Genomic DNA, 16,489 nt, shown 5'->3' with positions numbered 1-16,489 from the left:
AGTTTCTAGGAGGATCTGCTCCATGATCTTCCCAGGCACAGAGGTGAGGCTGACAGGACGGTAGTTCCCCAGGCCCTCCGTTCTGCCCTTTTTAAAGATGGGCCCAATGTTTCCCTTCTTCCAGTCCCCAGGGTCTTCACCTGACTGCCATGACTTTTCAAATATCATGGAGAGTGGCTTAGTGACTACATCAGCCAATTCCCTTAGGACTCCGGGATGCATCTCATCAGGTCCTATAGACTTGTGTATGTCCAGGTTCCTCAGGCAGTCATGAACCTGATCTTCCCTTACAGTGGGAGGGGCTTTATCTCCCTGGTCTCCATCCTGCGGTCCATTGGCTTGGGAGGGGTGAGGAGAGAGATTACCATGCCAGTGAAGACTGAGGCAAAAAAGGTGTTGAGTACCTCAGCCTTCTCCTCATCTGTTGATACTAGGCCACCATTCTTGTTCACCATGGGGGGTACGCTTTCTTTGACTTTCCTTTTCTGGTTGACGTACCTGTAGAAGCCCTTCTTGTTATTCTTTGCACCCCTTGCCAAATTCAGCTCCAGCCGTGCCTTGGCCCTCCTGACCGCATCCCTACGCAACCGGGCAGCGTCCCTATACTTTTCCCAGGATACCTGTCCCTGCTTCCACTCCCTGTGCAGTTCCTTCTTGCTCTTTAGTTTGGCCAGCATGTCTCAACTCAGCCATGCTGGTCTCTTCCCTTGCTTGCGTGATTTCTTACACCTGGGGACTGAGAGCTCTTGCGCTTTATGGAACGCGTCCTTAAAGATCTCCCAGCTCTCTTCTGTTCCCTTGCCCCTGAGGACCGTTTCCCAGGGGGTCCTGCTGACTAACTCCTTGAAGAGCTGGAAGTCCGCTTTCCTAAAATTTAGGGTCCTGACTATACTCCTAGCTTTTCCCATAGCCCTCAGGAGTGTGAACTCCACCAATGCGTGATCGCTGCAGCCCAGGCTGCCTCCAATCTTGACATCACCGATGAGCTCACTTGCATTGGTGACCATCAGGTCTAGTATTGCATCCCCTCGGGTAGGGCTGTCTACTACCTGGCTCAAGAAGTTATCCTCAACGCATTCTAGGAATCTCCTGGATTGCCGCCAGCTCGCCGTGCTACTTTTCCAGCAGATGTCGGGGTGGTTGAAGTCCCCCAGTAGGACGAGAGCCTGCGAGCGCGAAGCCTCCTGGAATTGGAGGAAGAAGGCTTCGTCAGTAGGCTCCCCTTGGTCAGCCGGCCTGTAGTAGACACCAACCACAAGGTTCCCTTTGTTGCCTCTGTCTCTGTTTCTTACCCATAAGCTTTCGACCTGCTCATGGTTATTCTTCAGGGACAGCTCTTCACACTGTATTGATTTTTTGATGTAGAGAGCAACGCCTCCGCCCCTCCTTCCTCGCCTGTCGCTTCTGAACAGCCTGTAGCCATCGATAGCCACATTCCAGTCATGGGGTTCATCCCACCAAGTTTCAGTAATGGCAACTAGGTCGTAGCTTTCTAGCAGCACGGTAGTTTCCAACTCCTCCTGTTTGTTTCCCATGCTGCATGCGTTAGTATAGAGGCATTTCATCTGGGCTGTGTGCCGTGTCTCCTTCTTATCAAACACCCCTTGATACCCTTGAGGTGTTTCATGTTTTAGTAATGTCATTGTGTAGGTCTGGACAGACTAAACACATGCATCGATTGCTATGCAGTAATTGGTTCCGTGTGAGGGAGTTTGGATATTTATAGTCCCCATGAAAGAGTGATTATTAATGCAAAGAACACTACAAAGCTACAGGAAAAGTGGCTATCTCTACTTCCCCTTTCCTTGCTGACAGGAGCAGCAGTTGTCAGAGGTTGGGAGGAGTAGGGTGCTGAGGGTGTCTGTTCTGGCCACACACGAGCGTGGTCCCAGGCATCCCCAAAGGCAGAGTCATGCTGCTTCCCCCTTCGGGCTGAGGTGGATGTGTTGTATGAGGTGGAGAGCACCTTCCAGATTATTTAATCTTTAGTTGTTGTTGGACTGCTCTGAACTGTCGCTCATTGATTGGTGTGGTCAAATATTCTTGTATAAGTTTAGTTCTGCTATTTCTGCCAATTATGTGTTTTGTTTGGTTTTTTTTTAATAACACCTGCTTCGTTGTGCTTCATCTAACAAAAGTTACAACCCTAACAACTACATAGCAACATACCAAAGGTCAAACAGCGGGCCTCCAACATCAGTGTAGTTATTCGAGTGATGTCAGCTCAGTAGGCCAAGACAACCAGAGGAGGGCACGGGGCACGGGGCACGGGGCACGGGGTGGGGGGTGGGGGGCAGGAGGGGGCAGAGAGAAAGAGAGCGAGCCAAGTGGGTGAGGGTGGGGGTGGGGGTGGGGTTGCACGAGAGTGGGGGCGGGGCTGAGGGATTTTACAAGTATATCACATCTCTGTCTCCTTCCTTTCTTGCCTTCAGAAATATTTACAAGGCTCTTTTTTGAAAACCTAAGTTCTAAACCCCTCAAGTTCATGCCAAGGAAAAGTTCTTAACAGCTTTGATTTAGACATTCCAACAGTTATGGCCCTTATGAATGCCTTAAGTTATACAATTTGAACATTAAACTCATACAAAGAAGTTGATTCTTAAAGACTTTAATTTTTTAAAAAAGTATTCAAGACTGTTTTCTAACCAATGTGCATCATCAACAGGTTCAGTGAAAACACCAGATTTCTTCCTAGTATGACATCTATAATACCAAAAGCATACTATGAGAATCCGCGCAGCATAAATTGGTACAATTGGTACATAGCATCAGTTGGTACAATGTTTTACAAGAACAAAATTAAACTTTAACATTAACTGCTATAAAAACAATGTTTCCAGCTCGTACAAAGCACAGTAAAAAGCCATCCTGACACATGTTGAAAACCTACACACTAACAGGTCAGTATGACTGGAAGAGAGTATGTTTTATACAAATGAAGCAATTAAGCAGTTGAAAGACTATTTACACTCTTTCCTGCTATTAACTGGACAAACATACAGGGGTCAGATTAAAACATACTACAACTCTGTCTCCTGTTTTCTGAATGGGATTTTGAGATGTGTATTGCTTATTAATACTGGATAAAACCATCAGCAAAGCATTTAAATACTTTTCAAATGAAGATTAAAGGGGCTGTTATTCCACAAAATGTAGCATTAAAATACTGTGCTTATAAAACTTTAAAAACTTTTGGTCTGTAGATTTCAAATGCAAAATTTAATAACTTTTATTTTGTATTTAAAAAAAAAACCACAACAAACCAACAACCAAACAAAAAAGACTCCAGAGGCATCATTTTTTTCTCAAAGAGTTTCCTTTGGATTTTCAAGCTCGGTCTCTTCACCTGATGTTCTAGAAAAATAATAAAGCAACATTAATACCCATATAAAGAATTTTAGACATAAATCTTACTTTAAAATTCATTGACCTGGAATAAGACTAGAATCTCAGTGTGTTGATGCACATTCAGCAGTAGATGAAGTTTGGAAGACTGAAGCAGTTAGTGATGCCAGCTTCTCTCCTTGAGAGGACTGCGTTCCACCCCCCTCCACCCCCACACACCAGTTGAGCTCAAGTCAACATGCCAAGCTGCGAACTGCAGTTATTCAGGATCTGATTTGTATTCCATTCAGGCATTACTGAATAGTAAGCCAAACAGTTTTTTACTGTAGTTCTGACACTGGTGCCAGTACCAAACTCAATGCCCTTGGAAGCGTAGAAGATGGAATCCAATACTCTTTTTGTGCTGGAAAAAGAAAAGGAAGTTTGTGTTGACTGCAGGACCATGCCATCAGCAGCATGCACATTCAAGCTTGTAGCTTCCTTTCACTCCAACCAGCACTAATGTATTGGTTTGCTAGAAAACTTTTCACATCCTTCTCCTGGATTTTAGCAGTGGAGTTTCTGAATGACTGCAGCATATTGCTCCAAGTTGTTTGCAGTGACCATTGCAACAATCATTTAAGGTTTACTTTCCCCCTTATAAACAGAGTTTATGAATTTTTATCCAGAAACTATTGGGCTTTTTCTGCATCCTTACTCTACTAAACTAGGTTGGTTTTTTTTTTAATTATTTTTTAGCAGTTTAGAAATATATTTCATGCAATATTTTAGGAAGCAAGTAAAAAATAGCTGCTTTACGGGGAGAGGGTCTATGGTTTTAATTTGTGAATTGCTTTCTTTAAATTAGGCTGAAAAACAAGCTGAAGCTGCAGAAGCTGCAGTGGTAGCAGCTGCAGTGGCTGTGACTCCAAAAGTAAGCCCTAAAAGAGGAAGACCAGCAGGTAACTTCAAACAAAAAGGAATAATAATTATTTTTCCTCATACAAAATAACTTAACAGAGATGGCTGGAGGCTTTATTGCCCACAGATCTTCAGAGTATTACAGAATATTTCCTAACATGTAAACTTCCAATTTTTATTTTTTCATATATATATATATATAAAAATAAATAAACATACATATACACATCTAAACTATCCCACATGGCGACCTGAGGTATTTAGCACATAAAGGGCCTTAAAATGTTTATGGTTATGCTGGGTCCTCTGAAATAAGGATCACTGTATCCCCTTGCGAGTATCACCTTTAGGAAAGCCTCCATAGGATTCTGCTAACTTACAGACTATGCAATAAGACCTCTGTTTCCCTGTGGCTTCACAAAGGTTTATATTAATCAAAGATGTATAAAACTGGTACTTAAGTTGTGTTAGAATATCCACAAAACAAGTTTTAAAAAAAATGGGGGGAGGGAGACTGTCTATAGGTAGAGCTCAGAGGGCAGTAAAAACGAGTGAAGAGCTGGAGAGATTTTGCTGAAAAGACGTTTGAAGGAAACCTCTGTAGACTGATAGACAACTGAGAAGAAAATATAGCTATTAGAAGCAGCATGTAATTTAAAAGATTTTGCTAATAGTTCTGCAGTACTTGTTTGTGAAAATAGCAATAACTTAACTGTAATTCTTATGGCAAGTTTGCAAGTATTCTTGAAGCAAACATTTAAAATTTTTTTTGCTGCTAACATGGGGAAAGTTATTGGAGCACTTAAATATGCTATATGAGCATTTAGTCTGGGAAACAGATAATTTTATACTCACCTGTATCTGGTAGCATTATGAAAATAACTTTTAGAAAGTGCAACCATAGTTAGCTCCCAAGGCAAACTATTCAAGACTAGATGTGAGGAAATGAAGTACTACCTTAGTACTTCACCCACTTTCATTATGTTTATTAAACGAATATTTTTAATACTTTAATGTGTGTGAGATTATATTGATCATTCAAATGAATTGTGTTTATGCAAGCTATTGTCCGTAAGAGCAGGAAAGGACCTTTGCAAGAGATGTTTTGGCACCCTATGGGAAATGTGTTACTAGATGATGTACTGTGCAGCACTCTCTTGCATTAATATGATGCGTGCATCTCTTGCTTAGCAGTGCTCCACACTAACACCAGCAGCACTTCAAACACTGGGCTGTTAGGTTTTTTCCTAACAGAATGTTCACTGGGGATAACAAATAAGCACGTTCCATAAATTTCAATCCATAATGGCAGCATACTAAGTATTTTAATTTTACAAAATTCAAAGGGTATAAGCGTCGAGAAGGTGGATAAACCATTTAGCTCGCTTTAACACTGAAACATGGTGAAATTGAGAAAATGTAGAACTGTGCTGCATACCTCAGCATGGTGGTAGAATTTCTTGACACTGATTTACTCTCAGGGAAAGGGATGGAAGCTCCATGAAGCTCTTAAAACTACTACTGATAAATAGGTTGAGTTTAGATTTGCACACTAAATTACTTAAGTCTTTTCCCCCGCTTATTATTGTCTTATTATTCCACTTATTATTCTCTTGTTTCAGGCGTATTTTTTTTATTAGCTGCGTAACATGAGGCAGGGCCGTTCTGAGTGCACTGGGTGGAAAAGGCACAGGAATAGATGGTTTAAACCTCTTAGACTGCTATCTTAAAGGACCAAAGTGTTGGTTGAGATTTTAATTTTTCAAAGGGATCTCGATTAAACTTTGATACACAGTTCCAACCTCTGAATTTTTTTTTAAATAGAGTATTTACCTTACTAGGTTTGACTCAAGTGCTGCTTCTATGCATTGACATGAGAAACAATCCTTTTATATAAGGAACGGGTGGTGGCTGTAGACTAACCTGTTCTTTTTGTATAATTAGCTACTGAAGTAAAGGTTCCAAAACCAAGAGGGAGACCCAAATTGGTGAAACCACTTTGTCCTTCAGAGACTGACATGTGAGTTGGCTTTTTATATAAAATGCCTGTCTTTATTGTAAACCAAGTGGTTGCATTTGATGAGCTGTCATGACTTACTGAGTTCCTGCCCAGCATTTTCCTTGTAGTACTCAGTATAAGTTGGATGTTGCAGTCAGGATGGGTGGACGACCAGATGGGTAAAAAAGCGGTTGGATGATTGGGCTCAGAGGCTAGGGGTTAATAGGTTGTTGTCTCCCTGGAGGATGGTAACAAGTGGAATACTGCAGGAGTCTATCCTGGGACGTGTCCTGCTTAACATCAATGATCTGGAGGAGGTGAGAGCGTGCACTCTCTTCAAGTTTGCAGATGAGAGCAAATGGGGGGGGGGGGAGGGGGTGCAGTCAATACACTTGAGGGCAGAGCCACCATCCAGAGGGAACTAGACAGGTTGGAGGAACAGGCTGACAGGAACCTCATGAAATTCAACCAGCACAAATGCAAAGTCCCGCCCCTGGGAAGGAAGAACCCCTGGCAATGGTACAGGCTGGGGACTGACTGCGGAGCAGCTCTGCTGAAAAGGACCTGGGGATCCTGGTAGACAGAAAGCTGATCACGAGCCAACAGTGTGCCCTGGCAGCAAAGGAGGCCAACAGTATCCTGGACTGTATGAACAGGAGCGTAGGCAGTTGTATTGGGTTTGGCTGGGACGGAGTTAACATTCCCCATAGCAGCCCTCATAGTGCTGTGCTTTGTATTGGTAGCTAAAATCATGTTGATAGCACACCAATGTTTTGGCTGTTGCTGAGCAGTGCTTGCACAGCATCAAGGCTGTCTCGCCACCACCCCCCTCCCCAAAGGCTGGAGGGTGGGCAAGATCTTGGGAGGGGACCTAGTCAGGACAGCTGACCCAAACTGACCAAAGGGATATTCCTTACCAATTGATGCCATGCTCAGCAATAAAAGCTAAGAGAAAAGAGGGGGAGGAGGGGCATTTGTTATTAAGGCGTTTCTCTTCCAAAGCAATCGCTACGCGTACTGAGGCCCTACTTTCCAGGAAGTGGCTGGATGTGGCCTGCTGATGGGAAGAAGATAATATTTTTTTTCTCTTTTTTGCTTTGTTTCTGGGCGCGGCCTTTGCTTTCTTTCATTAAACCACCGTTGTCTTGACCCATGAGTTTTTAATCTTATTTTCTCCCCCTGTCCTGCTAAGGAGGGGGAGTGACAGAGCGGCTTGGTGAGCATCTGGCATCCAGCCAAGGTCAACCCACCACAGCGGTAGATCGAGAGGAGTTATTATCCCCCTCTGTTCAGCACTTGTTAGACCCCATCTAGAATCCTGGGTCCCCCAGTACAAGAAAGATGCCGAATAACTGGAGCGAGTTCAGCAGAGGGCCACCAAGCTGGTCAGAGGGCTGGAACACATGTCCTATGAGGAGGGGCTCAGGGAACTGGGCCTGTTCAGCCTGGAGAAGAGAAGGCTTTGGGGGAGATCTAATAACAGCCTTCCAATACCTACAAGGAGTTCATCAAGAAGAAGGAGCCAGGCTCGTCACAACAGTGCATGGTGGGAGGATGAGAGGCAATGGGCATGAACTGAAACAAGAGAGGATCAGACTGGATGTAGGGAAATACTTTTTCACCCTGAGGACAGTCAAGGAGTGGGACAGGTTGCCCACAGAGGTTGTCCAGTCTCCATCCTTGGAGGTTTTCAAGACCAGACTGGAGAAAGCCCTGAGTAACCTGGTCTGAACCACCCCCAGCAAGGGGTTGGACAAGAGACTTCGAGAGGCCCCCTCCAACCTGAATTCTCCTATGATCCTATGAAATGAAAGATCTAAGAGGGAGCCAACTTTGTGCAGGTGGAGTATTTGATAGTAAAAACTAAAAAGTACATCTTCCTGAATTGAGAGTTAGGTTCTCCTTTAAACTGGGTAGAGATAATGAATATGAAGCTTAAATAATTTACTGTGTTTTAGTGTTCATGAAGAGGAGAAGACAAAGAAAAAAGGACTGGAAGAAAAGGCCAAAAAACAAGGGAAAAAAGATGAGGAGAGTCAGAAGGAAGAAGACAAATCAAGGAAGGAATTTGATAGAAGAGAAGCAAAGAGGGAGACTGAACCAAAAAGGAGAAATACTTCCCAAGTGGGTTCTGCATCAGCATCTGATTCTGAAGAGGATGAAGGAGAACATGAAGGTGATAAGGTATCTTGCTCTTTATTGACTGACTTATTGTAAAGAACAGGAGTTCACTGAAAATATTCCTTAAAGCTAATACTAGGTCTTCAGTTTTGTCTATTAGGTGTTGGAGCCTTGTGTCTGGCTAATGCAGATGCATGCCTTGGAAATGAGAAGTTGCAGAATTCCTTTCTGTCAAATAATCTTTTCAATAACTTTTAGATATGTACAAGGAAAAAACTTTCTAATACTTTTTATTTTTTAAAGGATGGATTTAAATGTAAGTGATTTATTGTAGCAAAAGTTTGTTGGTTTGTTGTTTGTTTTTTTTTTAATATACTGACTTGAATGCTTTTTTGTGGGGTCTGTGAAAAATATTTTTGAGGGATAGGAAGCTGTCTCTAGTTGATCATTTGGGAATGGCTTTGGGTTTTTTGGTGTTTGGGATATTCTTCTCCATATCTGAGAGACAGCACTAATAAAACTCAGCTTCTTATCTGCATATAAAATATTTGGATTTAGTTACAGAGGAATGCTAACTCTCATCAGGGTGTTTCATGGACTAGAGCAATAATGTGTAGACATCTAGAGCAGGTAGGTTTAACTATTAATGTTTTTGACGTTCAGTAACCTAAAGACTCCTCCTCTCTTCTCACCTTAAAATCCTAAATAAAAACAGAAGAAAAAAGGAGGGAGAATCTTTCAAGGAGCTCATAGAAGAAACATGTTACAAGGCCAACATGAGAGAGCGCTGACAGAAAGAAAGTGTAAGCAAGAGGAGCAAATGGAATCTGAGCTGTGAGTATGCTTTAATACATAGTGTCTGTACATTGTGGTAGTACCTTGAAACTAAGAGGAGGCACAAAACCTGACAAAATTCCCAATTGGTTTGCACTGTGTTCTGTGTCCTCCCTCTGCTTTTTTTCCCCCCAGGCATTATTTAACTTTTTAAGTGGAGAATAAAAAAGCTCTTGTAAATCAATATGTAGTATTGTGGGAGGATGGGAAAAATTGAATCCAGAAATTAAGTGATGTCAGTCTTTCAGTGACTTAGATTTCCTAACATTAGGATAGAGTTGGTGGGTTCTGTTTAGAAGCATCCTGAGAATACCTGAAGCTAACTCTCTTGTTCCAGCAGGGCCATGTATTATATTTTAAGTAAGTCTTGAATAGAATCATAGAATCATAGAATCATTAAGGTTGGAAAAGACCTCTAGGATCATCAAGTCCGACCGTCAACCCAACACTACCATGTCTCCTAAACCATGCCCTCAAGTGCCACGTCTACACGTCTTTTAAATACCTCCAGGGATGGCGACTCCACCACCTCTCTGGGCAGCCTGTTCCAATGTCTGACCACTCTTTCAGTAAAGAAATTTTTCCAAATATCCAATCTAAACCTCCCCTGATGCGGCTTGAGGCCATTTCCGCTTGTTCTAGCGCTAGTGACCTGGGAGAAGAGACCAGCACCCACCTCACTACAACCTCCTTTCAGGTAGTTGTAGAGAGTCATAAGGTGTCCCCCTCAGCCTCCTCTTCTCCAGACTAAACAACCCCAGTTCCCTCAGCTGCTCCTCATAAGACCTGCTCTCCGGACCCTTCACCAGCTTCGTTGCCCTTCTTTGGACACGCTCTAGTACCTCAATGTCCTTCTTGTAGTGAGGGGCCCAAAACCGAACACAATATTCAAGGTGCGGCCTCACCAGTGCCGAGTACAGGGGCACAATCACCTGCCTGCTCCTGCTGCCCACACTATTCCTGATACAAGCCAGGATGCTGTTGGCCTTCTTGGCCACCTGGGCACACTGCTGCCTCATGTTCAGCCAGCTGTCAAACAGCACCCCCAGGTCCTTCGCCGCCGGGCAGCTTTCCAGCCACTCTTCCCCAAGCCTGTAGAATTGCATGGGGTTCTTGTGACCCAAGTGCAGGACTTGGCACTTGGCCTTGTTAAACCTCATACAATTGGCCTCGGCCCATCGATCCAGCTTGTCCAGGTCCCTCTGTAGAACCTTCCTACCCTCGAGCAAATCAACGCTCCCGCCCAACTTGGTGTCATCTGCAAACTTACTGGGGGCACACTCGATCCCCTCATCCAGATCACTGATAAAGATATTAAACAAGACTGGCCCCAAAACTGAACCATGGGAAACCCCGCTCGTGACCGGCCGCCAACTGGATTTAGCTCCATTCACCACAACTCTCTGGGCTTGGCCATCCAGCCAGTTTTTCACCCAGCGAAGAGTACACCCATCCAAGCCATGAGCCGCCAGCTTCTCTAGAAGGATGCTGTGGGAGACAGTATCAAAGGCTTTACTAAAGTCCAGGTAGACATCATCCACAGCCTTTCTCTCATCCATGAGGCGGGTCACCTGGTCATAGAAGGAGATCAGGTTGGTCAGGCAGGGCCTGCCTTTCATGAACCCATGCTGACTGGGCCTGATCCCCTGGTCGTCCCGCACATGCTTGGTGAGCTCACTCAAGATGAACCGCTCCATAACCTTCCCCGGTACTGAGGTCAGGCTGACAGGCCTATAGATCTTCTGGCCCTTTCTCCTTCTGGACCTTCTTGTAGATGGGCGTCACATCAGCAAGCTTCCAGTCATGTGGGACCTCCCCTGTTAACCAGGACTGATGGTAAAGCACAGAATCACAGGTTGGAAGGGACCTCGGGGATCATCTAGTCCAACCTTTCTAGGAAGAGCGCAGTCTAGACAAGATGGCCCAGCACCCTGTCCAGATGGAGAGTGGCTTGGCAAGCTCCTCCGCCAGCTCCCTCACTACTCTCAGGTGGATCCTATCCGGCCCCATAGTCTTGTGAGAGTCCAGGTGGAGCAGTAGGTTGTAAACTGCTTCCTCCTGGATTACGGGGGGTTTATTCTGCGATCTGTCCCTGCCTTCCAGCTCAGGGGGCTGAATACCCTGGGGATAACTGGTCTGATGGTTAAAGATTGAGGCAAAGAAGGCATTTAGTACCTCAGCCTTTTCCCTCATCCTCAGCTGCAATGTTCCCCTCTGCATCCAATAGAGGATGGAGATTCTCTTTGGTTCTCTTTTTGTTGTTAATATATTTGTAAAAACATTTTTTGTTATCCCTTACAGCAGTGGCCAGGTTGAGTTCTAGCTGGGCTTTTGCTTGCCTAATTTTCTCCCTGCGAGACCTAACAAGGTCTCTGTACTCTTCTCGTGTTACCTGGCCCTTCTTCCAAAAGTGGTAGACTCTCCTTTTTTTTCCTGAGTGTCAGCATATGAGATTGAGATTTATATAAAAATTCTGTAGCCACGAATTAAGTTGCTCAGGTTGTGGAATACATAGGGTTCCCTGGAAAACACTGCCTTCTCTGTCGGGCAGCTGGAGGCTATACTATCAGACAGAACAAGGAAGAAGTTATGATTTATGCTACTCTGGCTCTGCAAAGCCAGTTGAGTAATATCAAGCAGTTTGCAGTCAGAAGATAAATTATCACAAATGAATCAAGCATTATCACGGAGAGAAGATCCTGCCAGAAACTTAGGGGGTTGGGACAGCAGGAAGAAATCGATCTGACCCATTCTCAAGACTTATTCCACAAGTGGGTGAAGAAGCTACCACCATGAGATTGAGATGTTCCCATCCACACAGTTCTTCAGAAGGAGGAAAAAGGGGGAGAACAAGGTAAAAATTCTGGGAATTAGGAGAAGGAAATGGTCCCCTTCATCTATAACAATAAAATTTTAACCTTTCTCTATCCTTTAACAAGAATCTAGAATTATTTACTACCCACCCACCCCCAAGTGATTTTGTCCCTTCCTTGACAGTTATTCTTTCTCTAGAAACCTAAACACACTTCTTCCTTGGGGAAAACCTCAACACTGAACACTAAATTGTTTTTATCATTTCTGCAATTCTTAAGACAATATTATGTAAATCTGACATGCTTTTTGATTTCTGCAATAAATTGTCATGTGTTGTTTTGGTTAACATAGAATCATAGAACGGTTTGGGTTGGAAGGGACCTTAAAGATCACCTGGTTCCAAGTCCCCTGCCGTGGGCAGGGATACCATCCACTAGATCAGGTTTCTCAAAGCCCCATCCAAGCTGGCCTTGGACACTTCCAGGGAGGGGGCACCCACAACTTCTCTGGGCAACCTGTTCCAGTGTCTCACCACCCTCACAGTAAATAATTTCTTCCTAATATCTAATCTAAATCTACCCTCTTTCTGATTAAAACCATTACCCCTCATCCTATCACTACACTCCCTGATAAAGAGTCCCTCCCCATCTTTCCTGTAGGCCCCCTTTAAGTACTGGAAGGCCGCTATAAGGTCTCCCCGCAGCCTTCTCTTCTCTTGGCTAAACAACCCCAACTCTCTCAGCCTGTCCTCATAGGGGAGGTGCTCCAGCCCCCTGATCCTCCTTTGTGGCCCTCCACTGGACCTGCTCAAGCAGGTCCATGTCTTTCTTATGCTGGGGGCCCCAGAGCTGAACGCAGTACTCCAGGTGGGGTCTCATGAGAGCCGAGTCTCCTGTACTTTTAAATAGATTTCATATTTTGTGCATCTAGGGAACTATACAGAGCTCCACTTCAGTAAAAGTAAGGAGCAGTAGCTTATCTTAGTGACTCTGCATAGTTTAGATTATACCTGATGCCTAATTATTAAGCACAAAAACTAATACTGATAAAATGCGAAAAGGTTTACTTTTCTTTTTGCTTTCTTGCAACTTCCTCTGTCAGCATAATGGCTATAAATTGAATTTTTTGTTTCATTTTTTAAAATCATTATTTTCCATTTTTTCTGGCCTAGGTAGCTACCTCATTGATATTTGTTAGGCAAACAGTTCAGTGCTTTGTACATAAAACACAGCCTTGCTTAAAGAATGTGAGTCTGTGCAGGTACAACTGCGTTGCTCCTCAGTCTACTGCCAAATTTGTGCCAACATCCTCAGCTATTCATCCTCTCGGTAAAAAGAAACAAAGAAGCTTATTGAACAATGTTGCAGAAAAGACCTTGACTTGCTGATTTACCATGCATTACCAACTACAGCTTTTCTTAGTACCAATGAATAATTCAACACGTCCCAAACTTTAAAAAGATAACTTAAGGAAACAGCATATATGCCCATCAGCACAACTGAAAGTAGTTCTTAAGCACAATCACTTGGAATACATTATTTTCTAGAATGCACATAATCACAGAATAATTCAGGTTGAAAGGGACCTCAGGAGGTCATCTAACTTCAACCTCTGGCTCAAAGCAAGATTAGCTATGGGATCAGATTGTTCAAGTACATATTCAAAAAGATATGAAAGCACCTTATCTCTAGTTAACAAATGGAATACAGTTACAGCAATATTTAACATACAGAACTGAAGAGACGTTTACAAACCATTTGCTCAGACGCAATACTCAGTGCTTACAAGTGTTTTGTAAATTCATGTTTTGCTCATGTTTTCTCTGCTTAATGGTCTCTTCTTTAAACAATTTAACACTGCATATGAAATTATAAGCAAGTTTCACATGACAGAAGTAGAGTTTGCAGACTGTTCGAGTTTTAACATGAGCAGTGTATGCATTTTTCAGCATGAAAGGTGTACCAGTTTAGTCAGTGGTATGCTTACAGGTGGACTTTTACTGCAAAAACTGTAAACTAACATTGGTTTAAGCAAGATAGGTTTGCGTTATGCACACATTGCTTGATAATGGCTAATCCAAACAAATTGCTCTTAAGTAGCCATACAAGGGTTTATGTAAACAGGCTTGATTTCTTCGTTTAGATGTGTCAGACAATGCTAACTGGAGCTTAGAGTTCAAGCCAATGCTCTCTTGAATAGAGGGAAATGTATATTGGCAGAACGTAACGCTACCACTGGCTCAATCCTTGGAAGATATACTTGCAAGTTTTAAAGGACAAAAGCACAATATTGTGCTGGAATATTTAAAGAAATATATGAATTAATTTGCCTATAGTTGCTTGTTTGAGACAACCTGGTCAAGACATCTCGTGCAAGTATGTGAAGTGTTCATCTTCAGTTTCTTTTGACCAGTAATGACCACTGGTGTGTCGTGTCTGCACCCAAACAGCCATATGCTTTCATCAGGAAATGAAAAGGGCAATCTGACTCAGTTTGTCTCTTGCCACTACAAAAATCCAAGTGTTGTCAGGTTCTGTAGAAACAAGGAAGTGGAACAGGTCATGAAAAAAATGTACCTTGGAGAGAGAGTTATTAAAAGTGGCCATTTGTTTTCAAGTGATTGGCCGCATATGTTCCACTGTCCAACCGCTTCATTTACAATTTCAATTAACTCAGATGCCACACTGCATTAATGTCACATTGCATTTTGAACAACTCATTGATTTAAGCACAGTGCTGTGTTGCATAACTTGGGTTCGGAACTTGCACTGATCTCTTATTTATAAAAGGTACTCCCTTAGTATGCCTCTCATCCAGGCAAAACAAACATTTGCAATTATCGTTATTTAGCTGAAAACTCCCAAATGACATTTTTTAAAGCTGTCCAATCAGAAACCAATAATTCCAAGACTACCTCTGGAGCAAAATCAAATTCATGTTCATCTAAAAGAAGAGATAAAACATAACTTAAGTTTACTTATTTCTAGAAGATGATCCCTGGTCAGCCAAGCTGGCCTTTTGCCTCGCCGGCTTTACTTCCTACACTTTGGGATCGCCTGCTCCTGTGCTTTTAGGAGGTGGTACTTAAAAAGCGACCAGCACTGATGGACCCCAGCACCTTCAAAAGCTTTTTCCCTGGGGACCTTACTAAGCAGTTCCCCGAGCAACCTGAAGTCTGCTCTCCTCATGTCCAGAGCTGAGGTCTTGCTGGCAGCTTTCCTCCTGTCACCATAGAGTTTACACTTGACTGTTTCATGGTCACTGTGGCCAAGGCGGCCCCCAATCTCCACTTCACCCACGAGGCCCTCTCTGTTAATAAGCAACAAGTCAAGGAAGGCACCCTTCCTGGTCCGTTCCCTTAGTACCTGTACCAAGACATTGTCGTCCACATGGTTTAGGAACCTTCTGGACCTGATTGTCCCAGCTGTGTGGTATTCGCGGTTGACATCTGGCAAGTTGACGTCCCCCATAAGGACAAGGGCAGATGACTTAGAGGCATCCCTTAGTTCGGTGTCATCCTCCTGGCTGGGTGGCCTATAGTAGGCTCCCACGACAACATCCGCTTTATTTGTCTGTCCCTTAATCCTTACCCAGAGGCTCTCAACTGTGCCATCGCCAACTGCAAGCTCCGTGCATTCCAGCTGCTCCGCTACATACAATGCCGCGCCCCCGCCTCGCCTGCCCTGCCTGTCCCTCCTGAAGAGCTTGTAACCATCCATCACGGCACACCAGTCACAGGACTCATCCCACCAGGTTTCACTTATGCCAAAGATGTCATATCTCTGGGACTGGGCCAAGGCTTCTAGCTCCTCGTGTTTGTTCCTCATGCTGCGCGCATTTGTGTAGAAACACTTCAAGTGCGGTTCATTGTGCCCATCGACACATGTAGCAGTCTGAGGAGTCTCACTAGCACGCAGCTCCTCCAACTTTGGTGTGTCTTCCCATTGCCCGTCGCTGACTAGCCTTGTATTGCCCCTTTCCCCCTTCCAATCTAGTTTAAAGCTCTGTCAATCAGCCCTGCTAGTTCTTAAGCAAAAACCCTTTTCCCCTTCTGAGAAAGTTGCATCCCATTGAGTGTCAGCAGACCTGGTGTTGCATAGACCATCCCATGATCAAAAAAGCCAAAGTTCCACTGATGACACCAGCCTCGGAGCCTTGTGTTGATCAGCTGTACCTGCCTGTTCTTAAGTTTACCCTACTGCAATTAATAGTCACCATGTCCCACAGATTTATCTGCAGAGTTTTAGCTTCCAGGCAGCCAAAAGGAATGCTGGACACCACAAGTCTCTCAGACTCTTCCATGCTTCTAAAACCAAGGAGAACACAGCTGACAGCATAGCTTCCCCCAATGAAAACTGCTGGACAAAAACAATCTGTGAGCACTGGCTACAGAAATACTTGAAAACAAACTAGTACTTCAAGAAAAGAGTTCAGCTAGAGGTTGATGTTAGATTTTTTCCCCCTCTTTTACAAAAT

General features: G+C 43.7%; 1 protein-coding gene across 5 annotated transcripts in view; it reads left to right on the top strand.

Moving 5' to 3' along the window:
- Nucleotides 1-16,489, top strand: part of LOC142049490 (lens epithelium-derived growth factor-like) — a 106,758-nt gene that overhangs the window by 70,609 nt on the left and 19,660 nt on the right. For 4 of the 5 annotated variants that reach the window (XM_075077254.1, XM_075077251.1, XM_075077255.1 and 1 more), the window contains 4 exons: nt 4,193-4,286; nt 6,190-6,265; nt 8,203-8,428; nt 9,081-9,199. In XM_075077254.1, coding sequence (XP_074933355.1) covers nt 4,193-4,286; nt 6,190-6,265; nt 8,203-8,428; nt 9,081-9,199 — 515 coding nt within the window. The remainder of the gene's footprint in view (nt 1-4,192; nt 4,287-6,189; nt 6,266-8,202; nt 8,429-9,080; nt 9,200-16,489) is intronic. The other variant, XM_075077252.1, reaches the window with a different exon arrangement.

The sequence above is a fragment of the Phalacrocorax aristotelis genome, chromosome W (genome assembly GCF_949628215.1).
Source record: "Phalacrocorax aristotelis chromosome W, bGulAri2.1, whole genome shotgun sequence".
NCBI classification, from domain to species: Eukaryota; Metazoa; Chordata; class Aves; order Suliformes; family Phalacrocoracidae; genus Phalacrocorax; species Phalacrocorax aristotelis.
Note: the sequence above shows the minus strand (reverse complement) of the source record. Positions and strands in the feature narration are given on the sequence as shown.